The 26,306-nt window shown below is 40.6% G+C and overlaps 1 protein-coding gene across 4 annotated transcripts in view; it reads right to left on the minus strand.

Moving 5' to 3' along the window:
- Window positions 1–10,148: 10,148 nt before the first annotated feature.
- PDE4D (phosphodiesterase 4D) overlaps window positions 10,149–26,306 on the minus strand; it is a 367,272-nt gene continuing 351,114 nt past the window's right edge. For all 4 annotated transcript variants that reach the window (XM_064437862.1, XM_064437863.1, XM_064437867.1 and 1 more), the window contains 8 exons: window positions 23,630–23,802; window positions 22,544–22,642; window positions 22,289–22,453; window positions 20,424–20,523; window positions 16,595–16,749; window positions 15,952–16,074; window positions 15,277–15,459; window positions 10,149–14,682 (listed from right to left, as the gene is read on the minus strand). In XM_064437862.1, coding sequence (XP_064293932.1) covers window positions 14,272–14,682; window positions 15,277–15,459; window positions 15,952–16,074; window positions 16,595–16,749; window positions 20,424–20,523; window positions 22,289–22,453; window positions 22,544–22,642; window positions 23,630–23,802 — 1,409 coding nt within the window. In that variant the 3' untranslated portion in view covers window positions 10,149–14,271. The remainder of the gene's footprint in view (window positions 14,683–15,276; window positions 15,460–15,951; window positions 16,075–16,594; window positions 16,750–20,423; window positions 20,524–22,288; window positions 22,454–22,543; window positions 22,643–23,629; window positions 23,803–26,306) is intronic.

The raw sequence follows: 26,306 nt of genomic DNA on the forward strand, positions 1-26,306 counted from the left end.
AACATATGATTAACTATCTTTCATCTTTTGACTCATTCAGTACTTTTTAAGATGGCCCTATCAAAACTTACTGCTAATGACTTTGCCATGAACGAAAACCAGACATAAACATCGGAAAGCCTGCTTTATCCTCTTAGTTTAAATTGAAAAAAAAAAAAAAAAAAGAAAGAAAGAGAAATATGAGGCAGTGTTTACCACTCACTCTGCACAGCCAGACTCTGCAAGCCTCTGTGACTCCCCGGCCAGCTCGCTCCTTCGCAGCAGAGCAGGAGGGGTGATACCAGCCACAGCAGTGCATAGTCACCCACCATAGCTTGTATGGCTTACAGAGGTGCGTTTAGCCAAAGCCTGAAGGCCTCTCGTTGAAGCTGTCAATCAATATTCATATGTTTCTTCCTGTTGACACTTTTTCAAGGAAGGTCCTTTCTTATAGGCAGCCCAACCAGACGTTCACTCCTGGTAAGTGCTTGAATCGCTCCAGGTAGCCTGGCTAGCCTGGGCACTAATGAGCTGTGCGGTGCAGCTCTTTTCTGCTTAGTGCAACTACTCCGCAAGAGAAACATGTTCACCCACACACCCACACGGAGCTTCCCCTTCTCAACAAGTAAAAAAAGGAAGTATATATATACATATATATGCTTTTCACACCAAGCCTAGATTATTTCTTATGTCTTTCACTGATAGAAACATAATAAGCTTTCCTAAGGTTCTAGTTTCAAAAGCTTACTAGGAAATAGTGAGAGTACTGTTAAAGCTTTTTGGAAAGCCTTAACTCACAGACATGTACAACTGTCCTGGTTTCAGCTGGGATAGAGTTAAATTTCTTCGTGGTATCTTGTATGGGGCTATGTTTTGGATTTTTTGCTGGAAACAGTGGTGATCATGTGGAGGTGTTTTAGTTGTTGCTAAGTATCACTTACACAGGTCAAGGACTTTTTCAGCTCCCCAGGCTCTGCCGGGTGCACAAGAAACTGGGAGGTGACACAGCCAGGACAGCTGACCCAAACTGGCCAAAGGGATATTCCATACCATATGATGTCATGCTCAGTATATAAAGCTGAGGAAGAAGAAGGAAGGGGGGGGATGTTTGGAGTGATGGCGTTTGTCCTCCCAAGTAACCGTTGCTCGTGATGGAGCCCTGCTTCCCTGGAGACGGCTGAACACCTGCCTGCCTGTGGGAAGCAGTGAAGGAATTCCTTGTTTTGCTTTGCTTCCAGGCGCAGCTTTTGCTTTACCTGTTAAACTGTCTTTATCTCAACCCATGAGTTGCCTCACTTTTACTCTTCTGATTCTCTCCCCCGTCCCACCAGGGGTGTGTGTGCGAGCGGCTGCGTGGTGCTTGGTTGCTGAATGGGGCTAAACCACGACAACAACAAACTCCATGCTGAACTAAAGCTTGTTAGCTGATGTCAAACACCAACCCACCACCTTAATATGGACAATTGCTCAGAGTAAGCAGACTTTAACTTCCCTCTGTGTTGGAAGAAGTTGCTACTTCATTCTTGGTGAGAAGAGATGATAAAATACATTGTAGGTGGAGTAAAACAGGATCCCAATCTGCCATGCACACAGTTAAGCTGTTCACCGCTGCTGTTTGTCAGGGACTGACTTACTCTACACAAGCTGTCCTGTAGACATTCCTCAAAGGCCTTTTTCCATGCACATCCCAGGACCATGAGAGCAGGAGGTCTCTCCCTTGCCTTGTGAGCAAGTTGTGGCCCTTCTCTCTCAACACCTGCTGGATGCAGAGCTTTACCCCTACCCTAAGGGTGCTCCCAGCATCTCTCCATCAACCACCACCCTCTGTGCTCAGATGCCCACTCCTGAAAAAGTTCAGGCTTTTTTAGCTGTTAATAAGGGATCCTCAGAGGCCCTGTGCTTACCTCTCCTCTAACAAGCGTGGTTACGTTGCTGTGTGAGCCTTGCTGCATATATCGTCTTTTCTATTGTGTGCTTGTTTCCTCCTCCTGGGGAACCTTCATTTCACCTTGGGTGGTAGGCTCACCTTTTCTCACCTATCACTGTCATCTACAGCAAGAGGCACAGATTTTTTTTTGCTTCTCTTACACACCCAGCTGTCCTTTCCAGATCTTTGGCATAAGAGCAGCTGTGCAGATCTGCAGACGTGCTCTCCCATTTGGCTGTGACAGAAGACAATGTGGCCGAGCCCCGCTTCCCCATATTAATTATTAATGAAGCTGAACACAAGAGAAGTTCAGCTGAAGCAGCACAAAGGAGAAAGGAGTGATTCATACCCACTCTCGCTAATGCTTTCAGAGTAATTCACTGCGTTTCCAGTGACCCATAATTAAATCCCCCTTCCCTTTTTTTAAATCAGGGGCAAAACTCTCCCCTGTTAGAGGAAATTTTGATTTATGAGAGGCAGAGTGGCCTGTATATGATACCGTCAGGCCACATACAGACCAGCCCCACAGCGACACCTGAAACGCAATATGGAGTTTTGGGTATGAAATTTGTTTCAAAGGGGTTTTTTTCACCTGTGATCTATTTTTCACAATAATGGGCTTCTCTATACTGGAATGAATTGTAGAGATTACTGTGTGCCCAAAGCAGCATTTCCCACCTGCCACGAACACACAAAATACCGTCACAGCAGCTGGTGATCGGCCAAGCCATTCCTCTGTGGCGCTGCACCAGCAGCATGGCAGCAGGTTGTGCAGCCCAGGATTGCAGTGCAGCCAGCAGCACCCTGGCAGCGAGGGTGCCCACGGGTTCATGACCTGTCCCCAGAAAGCGGTGGGTACTCACTGCCTGCTACTGGGTAGCAACTGGGAGGGGAAGGAGAGGCACCGAGATTTTATCTCTGTTTTTGAATCCATACCGCAGATGAAAGACTGGGTACCACCATGAAGATAGCTTTTGGTAAAAGGAGTCAAACCTTAGCATCTGTTCCCCAGGAAAAAAGCCACCATTAGTGCTTCCAGCGAGGGCTGTGACTACAAGGAGGGCTGCAAGACTCTGCAGAGAGGCAGTAGAAAATTACCCAAACGTATCTAAAATAAACCTCCAGGCTTTTAAAGTTGGTTGTGGGTAAGCAAGAGTACAGGTAGCCCAAAACCTCACCCTGCTCACCATGCCACACCCCACTCATCCCTGCACAGCATTGCCAGTTGTGATTTTCATCGCTCACCAAGCACAAAGCCCTGAGGATTTCGCCAGCGTATCAACCTGCCAAAGAAACATTCTGCATCACTGCCCACGCTTCCTCACACCTGGCAGCTTGTGCAAACAGCCCATCTGGAACAGATGAGCACTGCCGCTGCAGTTGTCCCACCGGGAAACAGTGCAGGGGCCTCACCACTGGCTGGCAGAGCACCGGGACTGGCAAACCCAGTAAAGCAAAAGGCCTGAGGCTTGAGGCCACCTGAATCAGACGTGAGGGCTGAGTGGGATCTGCAACAACATATTTTAAAAGGACATCCTATTAGTCTCTCTGGACAGCTGTGGGCCAATAAGTGCCAGCAGGTATTAATATTTATGCAAGTGGGGATTGCACAGGGAATTTTGGTGGGGAAAAAAGGGACGATGTTACCAAATACTTCTAATAAATCATAAGTTTGTGAGTTGCTTTGCCTACCTCAGGGGAAAAAAAACCCAAACCGTGACCAGTTCAGTTACAAGTCATGCTGCTGAAGGCTTTTGCAGCTTGGGGAGTCTAATGGATAAATCGTTTGGAAACTAATGGTGTTCATTAATAATAATTACTGACTGTGAAGGAGGGCTCTAGGAGCCAGCCTGGGTCTCATGGCTCCCACCACACAGCTCCCATAGCCCTTCTGAGGCCAATGCCTGGCACCACATACGCTCTGGACTTGCTGTGCTGTTGCACGGTGTAGGTCAGAGGCTGTAGTTCACTGCAAACAGCATAGCACCCCACTCCCATTTTGGGAAGTAGGATTTAAAGACCCTTTAAATTTACAGACCACTCCATCCAATGCTGGCGAGCTCCAAGCGAGGGGGCAGTGGGGGCAGCGATGCTGCAGGGCAACCCTCAATAGACCAGCAGGTTTCCCTCCCACCGCAGCTGCTGCTGACACCACCTGGGATACTTTTGGGGGTGCATTTCAGCCTCAGGCCACTGGCAGTTTTCAGGAGGACCCATCCTTCTGATGACTTCAGAGCAGCTTGCACCAAGGCATATACACTGCATTTAGAAATGAGCAGCTACTCTAGCTGAGCCCGGGCAAGTCTGCTGCAGCAGTGCTTGAGCAGGAGAAAACTGTGCAGGCCAGAACACCAGTACTTTACAGCCTCAGGTCACAGTGGATTTTTCTGGTTGATATCTGTAGCTCTTTAATCCTTTCCAGAGCAGCAGAGTGTCTGTGGTTGAGGACATTTCTTGAGTAAGGCTTTGTTCCTTGGTTTCCTCCTGTTTCTCCCTCTCTGCCCTCGGTCTCACCTCAGCCCCTCCACAGCTTTTCAGCATGAAGGCCCAGGTGCCTACAACACTGAGGGACTGTGAAGATCAGAGGACACAGCAGGAGACTGTATCTCTGCTAAGTGTGAAAACCCTGGGCCAGATGACAATAATCTTATTTTCATATTTATTTTCCCTGTTTTTCTCTAAATTTCCTTGAAACATTTCCCCATTTCCTTTCCTCACTTGTGTGTTTCCGTGAGAGTGTCATACTCAACTTCTGGGCAATCCCAAACAGACGATTTTTGATAGGTCTCAATGAGATCTTATTAGGTAATTGCATCTGAGGCTAGTTTATATGAGTAACTTTCAGTAAAACTGGAGGCATTACAGATACACTCTTCTGAAAAAACACACTAGCTGACACCTACTGTATCCTAAGCCTGCTCCTTCTACCTACAGACACTAACTTATTTAATTACATGGAAGTGTACCAGAGGGTGACTTTCACTGCCCAGCACCTCTCCCAACAGTGCTTTGCCCCCTCCCACAGTCACCTGGTGCTGAAGGTTTGGAAGCAGAGCCTCTCAAGGACGGCATCTGCTGCTCCCTTCATATTTGGAATGCACTGGAAACTATCATTCTTCTTTAATGGACGGTACTTGCTAGGGAAATGATGCCTCCAGCAAAGCAGCTCTTTCCTCTGGGGTCCAGGAGACAGCTGCTAATTTTAAGCAGTGGAGTCCCTGTCCACAACACTGCCAGGAAACACAGCCCATGCACCATCACAAGCTCCCTACATGGCTGTCCTCTAAGTTTTGAACCCCTAGCCAAATTTTACCACATTTAAGGGCCTAAATTTCTAATAGTTTCATGAAAATAAACAGCCAGCTGGAGGAGAAGAACCCCATACATGTATCTACCCGTACAAGGGTAGGCTCTGCCAGGAACTTTTGACTTCAGAAAAAACAGCAGAGCAGGAGAAAACCAGCCTTGTAAGTTCTGCGACTCACAGAAATGTGCGGTTGTCTTACAGTGAATGTTCATCTCCCACTGAAAAGAAGCCCCTGGGAGCATGCGAGGTGGGATTCCATCATGCCATGCATCATCCCACAGATTAGCACAGTGCTCTGGCCCGCCTCTGGACAAACGGCAAAACTTTCTTCTCCTGCCAGCCAGGGAGAGTTTCTTGCAGCACTGACAGCGCAGTGGTCCTTCCTGTGGGGATTTTGGCACGGTGTCACCCAGAGAGTGAGAAACTGAGGCAAGGGGCCAGGTCATCCTCCAGTTGTTGACTGTGGTGAGTGTCTAAGCACATGAGTGAGGTTTCGCAGCTCCTGAATAAGAGATGTAACTGCCATCCTTAGGGATGGGGGAAGAGTAGTACATGAAGCACAAGCTCCAGGACATTGTGGGGCCATCCAAGTGCAAAGTTAGTTGATGTACGTGGAAGGGAAAGAGACACATCTGAAAATGGGCACACTCACATCTGTCCACACAGCTTAGTCATTCTGCAAGAGCAGAAAGCACGAGCCTGTGTCCATGAGCTGCACCCATCCCTTCCTACAACAGAGGCATCTTATCCCCTAGCTTGACAAAGCCATGTTTACCAACGCAGTGAACCAACCCTGTCAAACTCAGCTACCTGATGATGGGAGAAGACAATCCAAACAATTGTTTGGGTAAGAGAAAGAAGCAGGCCAGCCCGGTCTTTTTGGATGCCCTGATCCGCGGGCAGCCTGGCTGATGGGGGGTCTGCTCATTAAAAAAATGAGGGGTGGCACATGTGCAGTTACACCCAGCTGTATCAGTTCAGCTGAGGAAAACAGGGCCAATGCTGTGCTGCTAACACAGTGTGACACACCACTGCTGCCATGAACAGCACAATGCCATATTCCAAGTGCTGCAGCCCCATCTCCCTTCCCCACGTGGCTCACAAGCCCAGGACTCCACACTGGCATTAGAAGGAACATGACTGCCAGCACCCCTAAATCCAGAGGTGTCCTTTCCCTCCTACAAGTACATGGGGAAAGAGCCGAACAATGCAGAAGGTTAAGTGAGAATTTCAGCTGAGACTGGAAGCTGTTATTATAAATAGAGACAGAAAGCTTTCTGCCTGCCAAAAAAATACTTTGGTATTTTGCAATAGCCCTAGGGCTTTATGTTTTGAAAATTCTGCAATAGAAAAAACCCATCCAAAGAGCACTTCCCTCTCCTTCTGTCCCTGCCCCACTCCCCATCATTCGCACAAGGGACCAGCCCATTCTCAGGCAAAGCTAAACCAACCTGAACTGCACATATAATTAATTTTAAGTGTAGGACCTGTGGCACTAAGCACTAAGTGTGTATAGCTCCCAGCACACACAGCACATTGCTCACTTGTTACAGTGACATTTCCCCAAGTTCTGGGCCCCAGAGAGGTCCCCAGGCAAGCACAAAGAGTGAAGGAAACCAGCTGATGCAGCTGCTTGTCCTGTAGCATGAACATGTCAGCTTCCAGTGATCTGGCTCCCTTGCTGGCAGCTGGCTTTGCCTGCTAGACAAAAAGATGGGCTGAGAGGCTATCACATTTCTGTCCTCACATGATCAAGCCATATCTTAACCTTCTCTGGGGTAACATAAATAGTTCATACACCTTGAATTCCACTAAACAGCAAGATTCCAGGTTGTTAACTTATTTTTCCATTGCATTTTTTTTCCTCCCCAAACTGCATCTCCAGGCATCAGTACCAAACCTGAACACTGATTCCAATAACATCCTTAGCAATACTAAAGATTGTTTAAATAGGCTTCCCTTTACTGCTTCTCAAGCTTTTTTATTAGCCCTTTACAGGCATAGCTTTGTAAGGGACATTGTTTTGCAGCTACTGTCAGCACAAAATCATCGCACACATGCTGTATCAGTGATTCGTTGCTAGCCTCTCACCTGATAAATGTGTCCCACATTCTTCATCCCCACTTGCATGCAGTTATTAGAGACATACTACCTCAGCTTATGGGTGGGAATGAGAGGGAGAGAATGCGAGAGAGCAAGCAAAATTCCTTTGAAGCAGGGCTTCTTCATTTGCTGCAAGCTTTGTCTTTGTAGTATGCGCAATAAGTAAACACATACAATTTTAAAACTCCACGGAGTGCTTCTGTTCTCTTTCCACATCATGGAAAATATCCTAAAGTGAAGAACTGCTCTATGTGGGTCTCTGTAAGAAACCGAGGTGCTGGCAGAGGTCCACAGCCAGACGGATTATAAAGGCAGCTCTACATCAGCTGGTGCTGCTCTTTTCATCAGAGGGGCACCGCTCAGCATCTCTGCATACAAGTGATCCCTTGTATCAAGTAGGCTTTGTATCAGGCTTTGACCAGCACCACAGTTTAGGATGTGTCCCCCTGGCTGTGGTCAGGACAGCCAATGTAAGCCCCTAGCCACCATCTGTGATGGGCCATGCACAGCTCTTAGTTTGGTCAATGCTGTGGTCAGTCAAGGTTTTGAAAACTCGCTAATAAGAGACTTGGAGTATTAGTTTTCTGAAGAGTTTCAGCTATCAGAAGGTACGGAAGCTTTTAAGCCACCTTTAACTGTTTCTGTGTAGCCCCAGTAATGATGGCTCACACGCATCTGCCATAGGCCAAGTCCTATATATGTACAACAGGCTTGCCAACTGTACATTGATTACTACATGCTACATAACCTGTATTTTCTTTTCCAGCCTTCTTCAGGTAAACAATGGTCTCTGCAGCATATTAGAAATGCTGATAGCGTAGGCACCTGAACTCCATGGATGCTGGAGGAGGACAGGGTAAAGGCTAGCGGGAGTGAGAAGTTCAATGTTTGGAGGTAACCATGCAACGCGACTGCTTGCGTCTTGCGTCTGCACAGCTCATCAGCACTAGACAGTTAATGCTATCTGGGTCCACACGTCCTGTATCTTCACCCTCTCACTAAGGGCTGTTTACCCAGGTATGATGCCATCATCACCCTCCTACCCTCATGCTAAGGGCTTGTTTAGTAGAGTTAGTAATCACACATTTTCAGTCTTTAAAGCTGTGCTAAAGTCTGCCTTGTATCAAACGATTTTTTATTTTCCAAGAGTCCATCATAAATACATATGTAGTTCTTACTACCATAATAACTCCAAGGACCTAAAAATATTTGCTTTGTGAGAAGAAAAAAACGCACAGCTTCGTACCTGGGGAACTGAAACAGAATCAAAATCAAACTCAGTTCTAATGTCCCTACCCAAGCCATGGGATTGCCTCTGATATTATTTTAGTTGGAGGGTATTTCTCACTGCCCAGGTTTTGCCCCCAATTTGTCACTCTGATTTCTGTTTGGACCTCCTGTCCCCCTTTATTACTTTTGCATATTTCTCAAGCAGTTTGACAGGAGGAAACTGGAGATTTTCTTTACCCTGCAGGCTGAACTAAATTGAAGTAACTAAAGGCTTTTACAACATCTTTGAACTCTTTTGTTGTTTTACTTTTTTTCCTGGAAAAAGTAAGCAAAATTATTCACAGCTGGTAGAGAAATTGGGCTCGTCATCCCAGTAAACATTATGTGCGCTAGCAGCTGTGACTTGTTTTCACTGCAGCAGAGAGATCAAACAACGCTCCAGCTATTCAGACTATCTGTCTCATTAGGAAACAGAGGAGTCAGTTGTTCAAAAATACATTCAATTCCTATAGCAGCAGCTGGCTGCAGTGAAACGGAATCCATTTTGGTTTTGCTCTGACACTTGCGTATTCTGACGCAGTGTTGCCAAGCACAGAGACTGCCTGACAAAGTGCTGTCAGAGGATATAGGAAGCAGTGAGCTAATCCTGGCAGCTTGAGGCTCACCATGGGCACAGCTGTGGTACCTGAGTTCCTCACAAGAATTTGGGATTCCTGCTTCCCTTCAAAATAGCCTTGATGTATGCAAACCATTCTCCCATTAGGGCCACTGGGAGTGTGCAAGGATGAGCCTGCCCAGAACAACAGCCACCATGTGGTTTATCCACCCCACTATGCTCAGTGCGGCATCCTTCATCTTCCCAGCACAGCTTTTACCAGCCTCTTCTGACACCAAAATGTGATTAAAAAGGAGGCCTAAGGATCAGTACTCCTTGCAAACTAACCCCAAACCCAAGTAGTATTGGAGACTTAAGGAAAAAAAATCGACATAGAATTTTTTTGTATTCAATCAAAACCTATTTTCAGTTAAGCAAACAACCAACCCCCGAAACAACAAAACCCTCACTCTTATCAAGGAGAGGTCCATGAAAGCCACTTCAGGAACTGCACCTGCATTAAGACCACATTTCTTCTTCAAGTCAAGAGCTGTCGTTTATGCTTTTCATTTTAAAATACTATTTCTTTTTATGATCCACTTAGGGCCGAGATTGTCTGGTAATATTTCACTGTGGTACTCTCTTTAATTTTTCTTTGTGGTATCCCAGCATATTGCTCCTCTAGGCAATCTGTAGTCTTCTGGTTTCTTTAAAGCTGAAGTTTTATTCTCTCAGAATAGGCTGCTTTTGCCACTGAAGCCAATGGTAAAACCTCCTGAAAACTGAGATTGAACACCTTTGCGTATTAGACTTCTTTATGAAATACCACATTTGATTGACTTTTCTGATTTGCCCCCACATTTATTTGTTATTATCTATGCAAAACAGTATGACGACAAAAATACAGTAGTCAAATTATTCTGGAAATATTCTTTTTCTTAAGCTGTCACGATTATGGGATGTATGTAAAAAAATTAAGCTTGCAAAAGAAGATCAAATACAGTAACTAGGCAGAATCAACCCATGCTTTTATTTCCATTGCATATAAAATTTCATATGAAGGTATTGACGTACAGTACTATCCCATAGGCTGTAAGAGAGGCTAAGAAACCAGTGAAAGAATAGTCATGTGCAATGTTCACACAAGTTGCCACTCTTAGGACATCCCCAAAGGAAAATTCAAATTAAAGCAATAAAAAAAGATTGTTCAGGATTTCTGTTGTTATAGTGTCCCTTTTATATCATTTAAAACAAAAGCAATCGATTTACTTTGGGCCAGGGCTGCTAAAATCTACAGTTCGTGTCAAAAAGGAGGCTCTGTTTTTCCTTGAAAAATAATCTCTCCTTTCACAAAGAAGTCACATGCTACAAGGGCTGGGCATAGCTGGAATGGAGGAGGGGTATCTACCTATCTACCTCGCTCTGGCAAATTCACTGATATCAGCAGTAAGTAGTCTGGAGAAACGTGACAAGTCAAACAGCAAGAGTTGCTCAGTCCAACCTGCAAACCTAATACTAGTGTTATTAAAAGATTTAAAGGTTTACCACTCCCCTGTAGATCTAGTGCGTTACTTGTACAAAGCCTTAGATACATCAACATAAAATAAAACTTCGGCTGCTTATAACACTAATATTGGTGTTGGAAAGCATTTCCAAGATTAAAAGCTGTATTTTCTCCTACTTCATGGATTCTGTTTATACAGTGATAGTTTGTACTACTAAATAAACCAATGATTGTAGAAGTGTATGATTTATACCCTTTTAATTCAAATTTTTCAATCTCCCAATATGTACTAAAATCAAATGCTTATTAGATATGCTTTCCAAAGCTGTTTCAGTGCAATTCAGTACTGAAATACAGCATCAGGATTAGTTTTTTTTTAATGAGCAAAAAATGGCTACAATAATCCCTGATGATAGCCAGTAAAAAGATAATCAGAGACACAATACGATTATATTGCCAGAAGACTGGAAAAGCTTGAACTTCCAGTAGGGTCATGAATGGAAGCTCATTACAGTATCATGCATATTAGCTCGTATGAGTAACCCCATCAATTAGCAACTAAAAATATGGTAGAAATGCCCAGCCCTAGCCCCACAGCTACCTTACTTTCAAATGCAGCAAAACAAGAAAATATTGTTTAAAGTTAAGGCACAGCCCTGGGACCAAAGACCTGCAGCTTTTTTTATTGATATATCTTTACGTATTTTATACTCTTCTTGAATCTTCCATAAACAAGCTCTAAGGTGACATAGAATATATTACAGGAGAAAAAAAAAGTACAAGGAATATGTATACACAATAATCATTCTCTCACCAAGAGTTTCCAAATATAGCAACACCACCCTGACAAGGATGATGTTATAGTAAGAACTGATAATTTACAATTAACATTACAGTATGTACATTACAATAAATACATGGTTGTAAACAGAGACAAACAAGACTGTATTACAGGTAAGGTCATTTGGTGAGAAAAATGCATGGCACAAATAAAATAAATAATGCATTTGAAAAGAACTGTCAAAGCTTTCCGTAAAATCCATTTCATTCAAGTTTTTTAAACTTCTGAATGCTATTTGTTCTATCTGTATTCTTTCATTATCTTTTTTAATAACGACACAAAACAATTTAATAGCTCAAATACAGCATTACTGAGTACAGTAACTTGCAAGCTAAACTGTACTGTTATAAGCAAGGTGAATTCTCTTTTTTCCCCACTCAATACCTACTCACTGTATTTTCTTACAGCAAAAATATTTAGAACACATAAAGCCACTTGCAAATTGTATTGTTTTAAAGCAGTGTGCAATGCTAAACACACTTTGGCAAAAGAAGAAAAAAAGATTGTACAGTGCATTGTATCCCCAGCTCTAAGAAATTATATTATTTTCTACTATTTGATTGTCCACGTGTATGGGTGTAGGTCTCACAATATGCTGTTATTCTTTTCATTTACCTTCCATTAGTGCAGATACAAAACCTTTTCAGGTCCCTATTGGTTTATTTTGGAACTTATATTGCTTTTCCATTATTAAGGCTCCAGGCACTCTTGGGGACTGAAAGGATTTTTAGATGAATCAGGTTCAGGATGAATAATAAAAAGAGTCAAAAACTGAAAAAACCCCCATGAGTTGTCTTCATTCTCTTTCCTCCTTCAGCACCTTCTGTGCTAGGGCCCTGTGAGGGCTAAAGGTGGACAAAACTACAACCGGGATATAGAAGGATGTAAAATGCATTTAAAAGCTGAACTATTAGCCAATCATTTTTAAACAGTTTTTATTCTAGGTCTCAGATATGTAAAAGATCCACCTTTGTTCATGTCTGCGAATTACCTCAAAATGAATCCGAAGGGGAAATAATGGTTGTTGCTGTCTTCTTTTGTTAAGAAATCATCTTGGTATTGCCATTTTACCAGAATTTTACAGAGTGGGAATCTGCTAGCTTCCCTAGGCAACAATTTCCCATCTTCTATGCTCAAAACCACAAATTTTAATGAAGAGTAAAGTGGAGGAAATAAAATTTCTTCTTCTTTCATGTCACCAAATGGCAGGACTGGATAATGATAAATACAAACTCCTACCTCCCTTTAACTTTCCAAGTTACAGAAGCTTTCAGTACCAAACTGAAAATTAGTATCCCCTTTGCACAAGCTGGATAAAGGATGAAAAGATCCAAGACTGAAATAATGTGGAGTAAACTACAACTCTCATGATGCATTTCATTTACATGAAAACATAAAAAGGCTCTTGCAACAAAGACATGAAAAAAACAATGCTAATCATTATTTTTATGTTGTACACATCTCAGATTAGCAAATGGTTTAACTAGATAGCTGACACAGATAAGTTATTAACAAGTCAAAATTGGAAATATTACACTAATGCTTTTTTTGCCAGAACAAATATTCCACGTATTGTATTTGTCTGTTTTGATTTAGCAGTCTATAACTCCCAGCCAAAAAATGGTCTGGAAATCATGTTTCAGAGGGATTATTTTTATTAGTATAGCAGAAGAGCTGCTTTTGTATTAAGATGACCTTTATTATGGCCTCTAGTCCTGCAAATCCGTATCTTAGTGGTTGCAGTGAAACCAACTGGGACCTTACTTCTTGTAGTAAGACAGAATTAGCAGGATCAGGCCACTATGAAGGCAAAAGCACAACACAAGTTCCTCTAATAAATCTGGGAAAATTGTGATGAAAAAATAAAAATCAAACAAAAAAGCTATCATACTGAAAGATTTTTATGTAACATGAATGGAACTCACTAATATATAACATAGGCTCTTACAGCTCAATATTAACATGAGATTCTAAGGTGCAAAAAAGAGAAGGAAAGGAAAAAAAACCTAGAAGTATTATCCAGTGTAGCACAGATTTGTACTGAAAACTTGCAATTACTCTTTGGAAAAAAAATATAACCAGTGGCAGATGAAGTCTGAAAGTGTTTTTCTTTAAATATAATACCTCAGTACATTTAATAATAAAAGTAAGCTCTACAAAAGATGTCTCTTTTACATATTATACAAAATGCAGAGGCTAGTGCAACCCACTGGGTTACACTTTTTTCAGTCACATATCAGGAAGACTTGAAATTAGAAAATTATGCAATTTCCACAGCTCATCTTCCTATTGGTAACAGAATTGTGTTGTGTCCCATCATTTATGTGCATTTGTTTTCCAGTAGGAATCTCAGTTTGTTTTCTATTTCCTCCCACGATGAACATTATCCAATGCTTTGCTTGTGAAATACAATGAATTCAAAAACTATCAAAGCATACCAGAATTTGGTTGGCAGGTGGTACTCCTCTGAAAATACTTGCTTTATTTAATCAAATCTGCCAAATGGAGAGCTTATTAAAATGTAGTTTATGGGTGTTCTCCCCCTCCTTTCTGATGCCGTGAAGGTGAAAATTCTGGTTACAATATTCCTGAGTGCCAAACTGAGTCATCAAGGTCAGTTTTGATCAACAAACGTCCTCGCAAGTTGTGACTATGGTTGTAGCATGTGACTTACACTTTGGAAACCATTCCCTAATAAAACCAAACCAAAAACAAAACAAAAACACAGAGAGAGGAAGAGGAAAAGAATGGGAGAGAGCAAGAGAGAAAGACTGCATCTCCATTGTTACGTGTCACGAGAATGGTCTTCTACCACACAAGGTTCTGTCTGGTTCTCCTCCTCTTCTACTTCTTCCCCTACTTGCTCATCAAGAGGAATTTCAGTGGATTCTGAATCCTGGGTGCAAAGAGTCTTGGAGTCACTGCAGCTGGTGTCTTCTTCGACTTGACTTCCACTGTCCTTTTCAGTGTCTGACTCACCATCTTCCTCCAGTGTTAGTTCAAACTGGAATTTTTCAGTTTGGCCCTGCCTACCCTCCTCCTGGTCATCAGGTGCAGGAGAGGGACTTTGAGGGATTGTGCTCTGGTACCATTCTCGATTGTCCTCCAGTGTATCCAAGATATCCTGGGCATCTGGGTGAACAAGATCTGCCCACGTCTCCCACAGAGGATGAACAATGTAGTCTATAAAACCCACCTGTTTCAAATAACAGAAAATCATGATGTGCTCTTATTCACAAAGAAATAAACAACTATGCCTATAAGTCACATAAAGTATGAGAAATATAGTGCCAGTAAGAAACATTAGATGCACTACCTTTAAAGGTGGCTGAAAGCAAACCATGCTGTTTTATGTAGTAAATTGAGTCTTTTACTTTCCAAAAGTCTGATTCAGGATACTGATAAGGACTTGGAAAGGATTTGTTTTCAAATGAACTGTTCATTCCAAACAACTTCTCTGCATCTAATGAGCCAAACAGCTGCTTTATATTTAATTCTGCTTTTGAAGGAAGCCCTAATAAACAGTCGTACAATACTCTCTCTCGATGTGTATGCTTCACTGCAGATCACAACAGTGATGGAATCCCTTCAGGAAACACACTGCCACGCAATATGTTTTCACAGTAAAAATCTCAGCTCCCCTCACTTACTATTCAAGAGCTGAATTAATTAACTAGGAGGAAAAAAGGGAAATACTGCATTCAGGAATTAATCAAGACATGGATATGGACCATCCTTTTCTGTTAAAATGTCATACTGTGTTATTTAACCGCCTACTTAAATCCATTACCTGTGATTTTTCTACAGATGCATTGTGCTTATCACACATAGGACTTATCTCCATTCCCCTCTCTCTTTCCCGATCTCCCTGACGGAAAAATTCCTCCATTATTCTGTCAGTCCATTGGCGGTAGAGATGGAGTGGCTTGGTTGGATTGCTTAGATCTGCACAGTGCACCATATTCTGAAGAACCTAAAATAGATTGAACACCAGTTGTGTTATTACACTGGAGAAAACCAGCTCCTTTTCCATTTATGCTTTTGGTGACTGTGAAACAGAATCTTGAAAATACATACAGTGCAAGATTTATTCTAAACAGCAAAAACTTATGTGATTCAATGTTTTTCACACTTGCAGTAATAGCCATGAACTACTTGCTTCTGCCTGTATAAAGGACAGAAAATCTTTGACAGAAAGACCAATCAGGTGCTGATAATTTTGAAGGGAAGGCAAAAGCTTCATTTAGTTCAGAAGTACTCTAGTACCTTGTTACTCTCTCAGAGAGTCACTCGGTACGTAACAGAATACGTCACAGGTAGGAAACCTAAGAGCAAGTAGAGGGAAGGTAGTGAGTCATGGTGTGAGAATGGACAGCTGATCTAACCCATGCTGGAGAATGGGCAGGCCAATATTATTAAGAATGTAAGTTAACACAAGTGACCATTTGCAGGTTAATTTTCTTACCTGAATCCTGTCTGAGTAATTATCAAGAAGTAGGACACCAGAACTGGTCACTTTTTTGGTTTCAACCATAGTTTTTAAATCAGCCAGTAGATTCATATGCTTAGACATGTCTGTTGCAAGCACCTTGAAAGAAACAAAGCAATAAATTAATATGATGTAAATTATTCTACTGAATTTTTTAAAAAATTTTTGAACACATAAATAAACAGTTCTGGGGGGAACCCATACCTCCTGAGTCTGAATACAATATAGAAGTCTAAGTCCTGTATGTCATTACTGTCCAAAATACTAAGTTTTCATTTTGGTTAATTTAAGAATATGACAAAATGATTGTTCAGAATGATCTGATCAGCCTAAATTCATCATCAGTTCAGTGGCAAATATCTAACTGTGATGGTGAAATGCTGTACATGTTTGTACAAAAGCAGCCTGAAGCAGGATTGTATATCATCTAAAAAGATATTAGAAGGTTACTGAAACTGGAAAGAACCCACTATTCATGTTGAGTAAGAAACAACAAAACTTCAAACTTTTACTTCATTGGTTATGGGTATAATGACATGTAATTTATCATAACATGCTTCTGTGCTTTATTAGTCCATTTGCTAGCACTATGGAAGAGGGACTCTCAAGCAGAACTCACAATGTCAATGACCATTTTCCTCAGCGATTGCCTCTGTTTTTTGGTCAAATTCTGGAAAATGTCACAATTTTCTTCTTGCAGCAGCTTGAAGCCCACAGCTAAGTGATGATTCTCCAGTACTGATGAGTCATTGTACATCAAGGCGAGTTCAGAATCTGCAATAACAATTGCAAGGCAGAACATTACTAAAGTCTGAGCTTCTACCAAATCCCATAAGATTTTTCAAATTCATGACATTCATAACAAGATTTACAGATGAACTTTCAGAAACAGAGTTCCTCTAGTTCACAGAGTATCAAAAGTTACAGAATTCATGACTGAACATCTGAACAAATCAAGGCAAAGCATGTTCAGCAAAATAAAGTGCTTTGCAGTGAAGCATGTTCTAACTTGCAGTGGCAAGTTAGAAAAACACAAGGAAGGTATTTTTCAGAATACATTTTCATTTCTGCATGAGATCACACTGAAAATATTAAATGCATAAAAACACACCTAAACTAAAACACACTCCAATGTTTCCTCATGCCTCCCTCCCATCACATCTACTACAATTTTGTTGTTTAAGTCAAGCTGCAGCTATCCAGCACTCACAGTAGGAACACACGGCTGAGGCTTTGCCGCAAGTCAGGCAGAAAGCACACATCTTGGTTTTCAAACCATGTCCTTCTGCAGTTAGCTAAGGAACTCAGATGCCTAGCCAACTAGTCCACAACAATTAGAAAATTTGAGAGGAGGCTGGTAACAGTTATGCTTCTGGTCTTTCTCTTGGGAGGTCATGTGGCTTGAAAATGCAAGCAGTGGCCTTGCTTACTGCCTTATACTTAAGCATGGTCCGCACCTGGTGCCATAATGCTGCCATCTCCAAAAGAAGTATTCTTAACTCGGTCACTCCATCTGGCTGTGAGAATAACATACACCTTCCTAGCAACACCTGTGCTAAAGCACACATGCAAGGTCTCTATTTGTCTGCTCAGACCGGCTGAACAGCCAGCTCTGCATGGCTTTAGATTCTGCTTGGGGATACCACACAGTCAGCTTGCATATGTTTTAAGACACAGCTTGCAAATGAATCGGTCATAAAAAAAAACCCAAATAATTTTTATGCAATCACACTTGTCATGTGTGCTATTAACTTCTATTTATTACAACTGTTCTACCCTAAATCTAACCATACATCAAGTCTATCCTACTACTTGTCCTCTTCATCTGCTTTTACAGCAGCTTTGTTTTAAAATCCCTCTGGCTCAATGGGGTGCCTATAAAAGCTCCACTCTTCAGATTTCATTAGTCTCATTATCTATTCTCCTGCTGTCTTCCTCTGCTGTCTTGAATACATCAATCTTCTGAATCAGGAAACCCCTCCTCTACCTTTTCTTGTCCCAATGGCAGAAAAAACGTAATAGCAAAAGGAAAAACAAAGTTTGTCAAATATTGCTCTTTCATCTTTCACACAACATTTACAAAGCTTGCCTATTTGTTATTTTCCTTACAAAGAAGACAGGCACTATTTTATTTTCCTTTCAAACAGCCTTCTGATGAGCCCCAACTGCAAAACACTCAACATTGCCAAAACACTGTGGAAGGGCTGAAGCTACAGAGAAAGCTAAAATGCGCTGCACTTTGTAACGGAGGTGGAAATGGAAGGAAGTTCCCCCTTGGTAATCTTTGCAACACATTATAAGCTTCAAGAGTATTTGTCTGGAAGGACAGAGTTACAGTGATCAAATAAGCATCTCCTCTGATGCTAATACAATCCATATTTGTTTGTTCTTTAATAACATCCAAGGGGGGGGATCAGATTTTTAGACAACTGTGTAAACAGACTTTAAATCCTTAAATAATGAAATAATACTCAGAAATATCACATGTGAGCAATTATACAGAATAAGCTGAAATATAGCAAATGTGTACCTACTGTAAGTAACTGTAATGCTTTTGAAAAATGTATTCTTATACTTCTTAGTGAAATGTTAATACATTGTAAGTTTCACTGGAAAATAAAAATAGGTGGAAGCAAATGATCTTCTAGAGGTTAGGAAAATCCAGGATTTGAGACACCTAAATTAGAAGGTCTTTATCTCTGCTGCTGTTGTTACAGTTTCTTCTCTGTACACAGAACAACTCAAAAGAGATAAAAGCCCTTTGTCTCTTTCAGCTTGGCAAGAGCCGTTCCAGTTAGCGATATTACTTGATTGACGTGAAAGCCTTCTCTATTAAAAGCTGAATTGAGAAAAACAATACCTTTCCTCTAAGCCACTAAATAAGCAGCATCAGAATCACTCCTAACTTAACTGAATTTCAAGTGTTTGCTGAAAAGTAAAAGCTTTACGTATCACTACTGATTCCTTCAACTAGCCAGTCATCCTGCTTAAACCTGAACAACTCAGTAGTTTCCCTGTAGCACCTCAGAGCCACCAATATATCCTGATATTCAGTTTCTGATTAAACAAACAAATAAAAACTTTACTTATATATGCCCACTCTTAAGAATTTAGGTATTACACACTGTTTTGTGCACAAAGCTTGATTCAGTCCCTTCCTATACCGTGCTGCTGAACTGTACTAATTACCAATGAAGCACCAGAAATCTAGACTCAATCCCAATCTTCCCTGCAGGCGAGTCATCAAACTGAGTTTCACTACAGGGCAGACCTCAGGCCATTAAGGCAAATAAAATTAGATGCAGGCTAAACTGGAGTGGAGGTCTTATTTGAGTGTACAGCAGCAGTGAGTCAGAAGAGGAGCTCCCTTCTTCAAACTATACTGCTGATTTGGGGTCATACTATTTTAGCACCAGTGCAGTAAATTCACCCAAGTGCAGGAATAACAGTATCTATAAATGTGCCACCAGATGGGTCAAATACACAACCCTAGGTATGTTTCCACTTCTGTAGCTTTTTCATCTTCTGTGCTTGGATTATTCTATTGTATTATTTCAACTGTTGTACTTCTGGGTCAGTTATCATAAAAGAAGTGGTCAGCAAAAGAAATAAAATTGTATGACGGAACTTGCACTGACCTACAACATGCTTATTTTACTTACAATAGTAACATACACCACTGAAATCAAAGCAGGTTACATTGGGGCACCAAGCCATTCAGTAAATGTGTCATGATCGCGTTCAACAAAGCTAACGCTGTTTTTCTTCTAGTAGAAGATTAACGAGGGGGGAGGGATTCATGCAATGCTGCAGAGAATAGCCTTGAGTAATGCAGAACAAGTACACTGGGTTTCAAATTTGGAGTTGACATTAGGGTCTCATCTCATTAGGGTTTTCTCCACACATGGAGTGTCAGCAAGAGACTCACAAAAAGAAAAAAGGTTTGACATAGCCTGCAGGGACAGGCTGATGAGAAAATTCAGTCCAAGAGGCAGCAGCTAGGGTGACACAGAGATGGGACTGGCAGTCTGTTTGCTAAAAAGAAGCTTGATTTCTGAATTTCGTACAAATGTATGACTATTCTTGATCATATCATATGCTTCCAATATAAGCCCATAAAATGTTGTCTTCCTTTTTCGTTTGTTTGTTTTTATTTAATTCTTCGTTTTTCTCGACAACTTTATTTATTTAATGTAAACCAACTAATTTCTAGGAAACCACATCCAATACCTTGAAACAGTGCCAGCGTTATAGAAGGTACTATGTATATTATTTCTAAAGTTACAAGAAATGCAAAACTTAAAATACAGTTTAAAATACAAACTCCTATCTATTTACTGAGAAAAGGTAAAGATAGAAGTAAACAGGGAATGAACTGTGCATTTTTCAGTTGCTATGTGCAGATCTTGCAGAAAATTTTTGAGAAAGCCACAGAACATCAAACTTACTTGTGTTGATAAGAAACTGGTTTGAAACCCCAGGGTGATCTACATCATGTATTGCACTGGCAAAAATTGCTGCAAGAATTTCCAAATCAGTGAACACTGCCTAGAAAATCATGAAACAGAAATTACAATCATGAATGAATCAATGAAAAAGTGTTTTCAATAAAAATGACTCTACTCCGAATCTAGGTCTGAGCAAGGAAAACACATTCAAAATGTATCAGGGATCTCAAGAGATTTTACACATAGATCTCAAGATTTTACACCTAGGCTATCACAGTCTTTTGTCAAATTGTCAATTATGTAGAGTTTCATAAATATTTCAAGTGTGGCCAAAGTAAAATGATTCTTACTTCACACTGACAGCATCACTAAATTCCATAACAACTGATGTTTTTTCAGCTTCAGTCTGTAAATAAATCCACTTCTATTACATCATTAAGTACAGATTAGATAAGTACAGTTTTCTAACCTATACCACAAACTGAAGTTAAAAGTTTCAGCCTAACTCCTACTTATTGTTGTATACTTGAAAGACACACATCTCCTAAATGATGCTATAGGAAACAGTGACAGACTACAAGGCATCTTACTTAACATTTACTGATTTTTCTTCCATATGATATTATTAGGAAGACAGGGAGAGAGGACTGCAGTGGCCCTGGCACGTCACCAAGTCCTGTTGCCACAAGCACCCACATTATTTAATTGCTTTCCTAAGTGATCAAGAACAGCTCAGAAGTGCGTAGGTCAGCAGTGGCACCAGCCAGACATTGCTATTTTACTGGCTAAAGCTCTGCTGGGAACAAGGCCATGAAGAACAGTTGATCTGGAAAAAAATTCAAAAAATGCTACTGACAACCAGTTCAGTTGTTTGGTGAAGCCAGTGGTGATTTAAGAACACACTCTGCTCTTCCTTCTTGAGGGGAAAAAAAAAAAAAAAAAAAAATCTTTCCCAGAAGAATTCCCAAGTCTTTGTCAATGAAGACCGGCCAACAGTCTTAAGGTTCACTTATAGGCCTCTTGTTAAGAAGAAGGTAAAGCAGAAGTATACAGTAACATGAAAGATGGTCATTATGAAAAAGAGTCAAAATGGCGGCGAATCCTTCTGAACTACAAAAATTGCAACTGCTTGCTTTATCTGCCTTTTTCCAAGAATTTACTGCAATATATCAATGTCCGCTACGCTAAGATCGGAATTGCACTTTAAAAAAGGGAAACTAATCTCAGTATTTCTTCCACTTCTACTTCAGAGATTTAAGCATTTTCAACAACAAAATTCTTTAGAAAAGAACAAAATGTTTTTTTTTTTCCAAACAGTTTTGAAATATTTATAAAAAAAATCAGCTATTCCAGTGAAAAGTTAGTACATGTTCCACTCTGCCTGAGAAAAAAATTAAAAAGTAGCCTTTCAGGACCAGAATGAATATACAAAAGGAAAAAAAACCCAACAAAAAATAAATGGCCCTATTGAAGGAATCCCATTTTATAACTATCTTTCCTACGCAATTCCACTCACTGTGGTTAGTGAGAATCCCACGTGACAAACAATGACAGAACAGGATGTAGTATTAATAATGGGATGGTGGAAACAAGTTATACATTGTGTTACGATGAGAAAGGTTACGACAGTATAAATCTGCAAGTATAAAACCATGATTTAAAAGATGTGACATCTGCCTGATATGTACATGTAAATAAGGTTTGATCCTCACAAAATATTTTTAAGAGAGCATAATTCATGAAAGAACTGTTAAGATTTATTTTCAAGTATTGCAGAAATCAAGATCTTGAATATTTAGCTTAGAAGAGTCTTAGTATGTCCCTTTCTCTCATGCCTGCCTCTTTCCCACCTCAGCACAGTTTACCTCTAATGCTGGGGTTGATAGCAGGACATGGGTTGACTGAACAACATCTGCAGCATGTATGTTATTGTGATATGCCACATCTGCATGGTAATGGTCTTCTAGGGTCATCAAATAAGTTATTAAAGTGTCTACTGGAATCTTAAATGTTTTCAACAAGTCACGTTCCTAGAAAAGGAAAAGACAAGCAATTAAGATTACAAAGCAGAGAAAAAATATCTAAGATAAGCAAAAAGCAGCATGGCTGCTGCTACTTACCTGAAAAATTGTGTGCATGATGACTGTCAAAGGTCTGTTTCCAGATAACTCTGCTACTCTGAAAACCTGAAGGCCCCATTTGTTCACATCTTCCAGTTCCTAGAGCAGGATGAAGCAACAGACACACTCAAACCTAACCCCAAATTCCAGCATTTTTTGATTGAAACAGCTACAAACAGCAGACTCATGATGACTCAAACCTTGCCATGGTGAAAATTATAAGCTAAACCCTGGAAGGGGGAAAGCTGCTTCTACTAATCTTGTAATATTTGAATTTGCAGCTACCAACTTTTCAGATTTTAATTCACTCAGCAGGAAAGAGTGTCTCTTAAGTGGATTGTTCTAGAGGCAAAAATGCCACAGTATCTTGAGTAAGCTGAACGGACACACTTTGCTATCTCACTACCCAGTGACAGCAGAGTTCAGCGAGGAGGAAACCTCCAGAGATGCTGCGGTTATGCTGCTGTCTCCCTAGTTCTCAAAAACACTCTTCAAATAAAGAGGGAGATTCCTGAAAACATAAAGATAAGCATATTTCAAAATGCAAGACTCTAAAATTAGATTAATAATCAGTTTATGCCAGTTTTAGATTACTGCCAAGCAGTTAGCTGATGGTACAAAAAACATAGGAAATGTCACTAAAAACAAAACCAGAAATAACGTATGCAAAATTATATGGCTAAAGACAGGACCTGAAAGGACACTAATGCTATATACCAGTTGTGTGTTTTCAAAAAACATAGGGCTACTATATATTTTCATTCCTGTGACAGTATATGGTACGTTGTCTTCATTCCTCATATTATTTATGAATAAGCAGCTTTATTAAGGCATACACAAATGCTAATTTACATTCCATCTCCAGTTGAAATGCTGTTCATGCAAAAATTAACCCTTATGGCCTGATTCTGATTTTACTTGTTAGTCTTCCACTTCACCAAATTTATACTATTTCAAGTGAGACTAGCCTTTGGTGCTACAGCTTGAAATCAATTGTTATAAGCAGAGCAGAGAACAATATTGACAAGTCCACCCTCCTCTCTTTTAACTCAGTCATTTAAATTCAAGGATTTATATGTTCTCTACCTTGGCAAGAACATCTTCCTGGTCTGTTTTAACTCCAAATCTGGGAATGCTGGAATTAGTTAGGCTGGAGCTGTGCATCAGTTTTTTGACTCCGCTGATCTGGGACATTGGCCTCTTCTTTTTCTCTTTCTCCTTCTGTGTCGGAGAGGGGATTTCAACTTCATGTTGTTTGTCTTCAAAAGAGTGAAGAAAAAGAGAACAATTTTTAAAGGAACTACAAATATTTTCGTCCATTTCACTGTTGAGAAGTATCTTACTGATACTGTAATTCTTAACAAAACTTGTTTTATTTTTACGTTTGGACATTTTACAACTAATAGTTCATATCAAGAGCAGTAAAAACATGAAAAGATAAACACGGACCTATACCTCAGTATAAGTAGATTCCTATTTCACAAATTGCCTCATTATTTCTGAACTGGCTTTAAATGTGACTTGTGACTGATTTCCACTCCCCCTGCACCTGTAGCGCTGTAGAGAGGGTCAATTCTTTCATTATAAAAATGTTATTACAACTGAACAGAAATCTAAACTTTCATTTTGCAAGAAAATTTAAAATGTCTTCTTTTCCAGCAAAAAACACTCTCCGAAATTGTACTTCAAAAACAATCAAAACTGAATCTCATGTAAACCTTTATAAAACATTTTCAGGACTTAAAGAACCTCATACGTGGGAACTGGTTCTGTTTGTGTTAGCACTCTGTACAACTCAAAGCCTTTTGCCAGCCACATCTAGAGGTACTTTGGATGGAGAGGCAGTTCACACCAGCAATGCAGTGCACTTCTGCACCTCCCAGCCACAATAAGTAATACCAACAGAAGTACTGTTTTGCTAAAACCCAACATTTCGCTGTGGGCTTTTGCCTCCATAGCAGTATCGGCCGCCCCACTTCACATACCTCAACATATGTGCCAGCAAAACTTTAAGCTGAGAGTAAAAGTATATTTAAAGCCATTGCCAGCTGCCTGAGGCAGAAACAGTATGGGGATGTGGAGCATTGCAGACGTCGGTGGTCCCCAAAGAAATCTCCTGCCAGAACTGCTAGGTATTTGCATTATTTTTTTTCCTTTTTATTCATACTATATTTCAACACAGAGTTTTAACGACTCCCTCCAAATTATCTCTTCTTTGCTGAAATGTACTTGCACCTTTTGTAGTCCTCAAGGAATATTCCAGCAAAACCAGGAAAATCCAGAGCAGGTGCTTCTAACATAGGAGCCTAGCAAAAGCTACTATTTGAAAAACACCTTAGAACAACATAAATAAAGAAAATAAATTTGGGCTCTTCAAAACATATGTCTATTTTTCACTTCCTGCAATGGTAATTTTCAATAAAGACATTGAAAGCAGATGAACGTAGCAAGTTCATTTCTAATTCCCGATTGTTATTATGTTTGCTTCTTCACTTTCTTTCTTTTTTCCATTTATTTTATTTAATTACCCTTTAGCAGCTCCATTTACTGGACAACTCAAATTCCAAACAAGTCTCAGCAAAGAAGAGACTGTGGAAATGTCACCAAGCTTTAGCCTGCGGCACTGAGTCCTCCAATTGCCCCCGCCATACTTCACCACTCTCCTCATACGGACATCAAGAAAAGGGAGAAGCGTAGTGCTGCAGCTCTTGGCTGGTGCAAACTGGCAACACACAAGGAACAGTGACTCCTGTTCGTGTTTTGATGTTTATGGTTTTGGTCATACGCACAAAGCTTAGACCCATCAAAGGGGGGTTCGTAAGCTGAGCTGTCGGACTAACTCAAGTGAAAGGAAGTGTCTGTCTGAACAACTTCAAATCTCCAGAGGAATTCCACGAGACTGTCTCTGCTTTTGTAACTACGAGCACACAGGGCAAAGGATCCTGCGCCCATCTGAATATCTGGAAAACACAGCTTGCCATTTTGACCCTGATTATGCTATGCGTGTTGGCGGGTTCTCTTACATTCTATGTTCACAGGAAAATAGGTTAATGACACTGAAGAATTAAAGCCTTGCATATTATTATGCTCAACATAGGAGCCTTAATTCTTACAAGGAATGTATTTGTTGCTGTTATGAGTAACTTCATATGTGTCATATAGCCCTATTTGGGAAAAGAGTATTTTTGTTTTGAAGACTAAAAATAACAGAAAAACCTGTTTTCTCATGACATTTCGTAACTTTCAAACGTGAGAAAGTGTGTAGATGTTCAGGAGGTAGATTATGTATAAAAAAAACCCTGACTCAACAGATCAATTAAAATTTTCTGTGGAAAAATGTTTTCTCTCTTCACATTGTTGCCCAGAACCTATATACTTAGACTGCATATTTTGAAAATATTCTGTTTAAGCAATAATTCTGTAGATGACATTTTTCCCATTAGTACTCCTTTCTCACACACAGTTTTAAGTACTGTAGGTTTTCACGCAGCCACAAAACAACACCCATAGCTCAGTAACTTAAAAGTGCCTTTCCAGCTCTCTTTCTGCTCAAGACTGAGGTCTCATGTGAAAGGCTGACAGATGCATTTCCCTTACCCTGCCAAAACGAGGCTATAGTTTTCAAGTAAAAGCAAGCAGAAAATGTTATTTCAGTCTTTTCAGCGTAAGTGGGTCATCTTTCAGGCCACCGTACGCTGTGACTTTCAGGGCTCCTGAAGCTGTGCGATGGTGCTTCTCCATGACAGGGGCTCATTCCTTTCTT

Source organism: Phalacrocorax carbo, chromosome Z (genome assembly GCF_963921805.1).
Source record: "Phalacrocorax carbo chromosome Z, bPhaCar2.1, whole genome shotgun sequence".
Classification (NCBI taxonomy): Eukaryota; Metazoa; Chordata; class Aves; order Suliformes; family Phalacrocoracidae; genus Phalacrocorax; species Phalacrocorax carbo.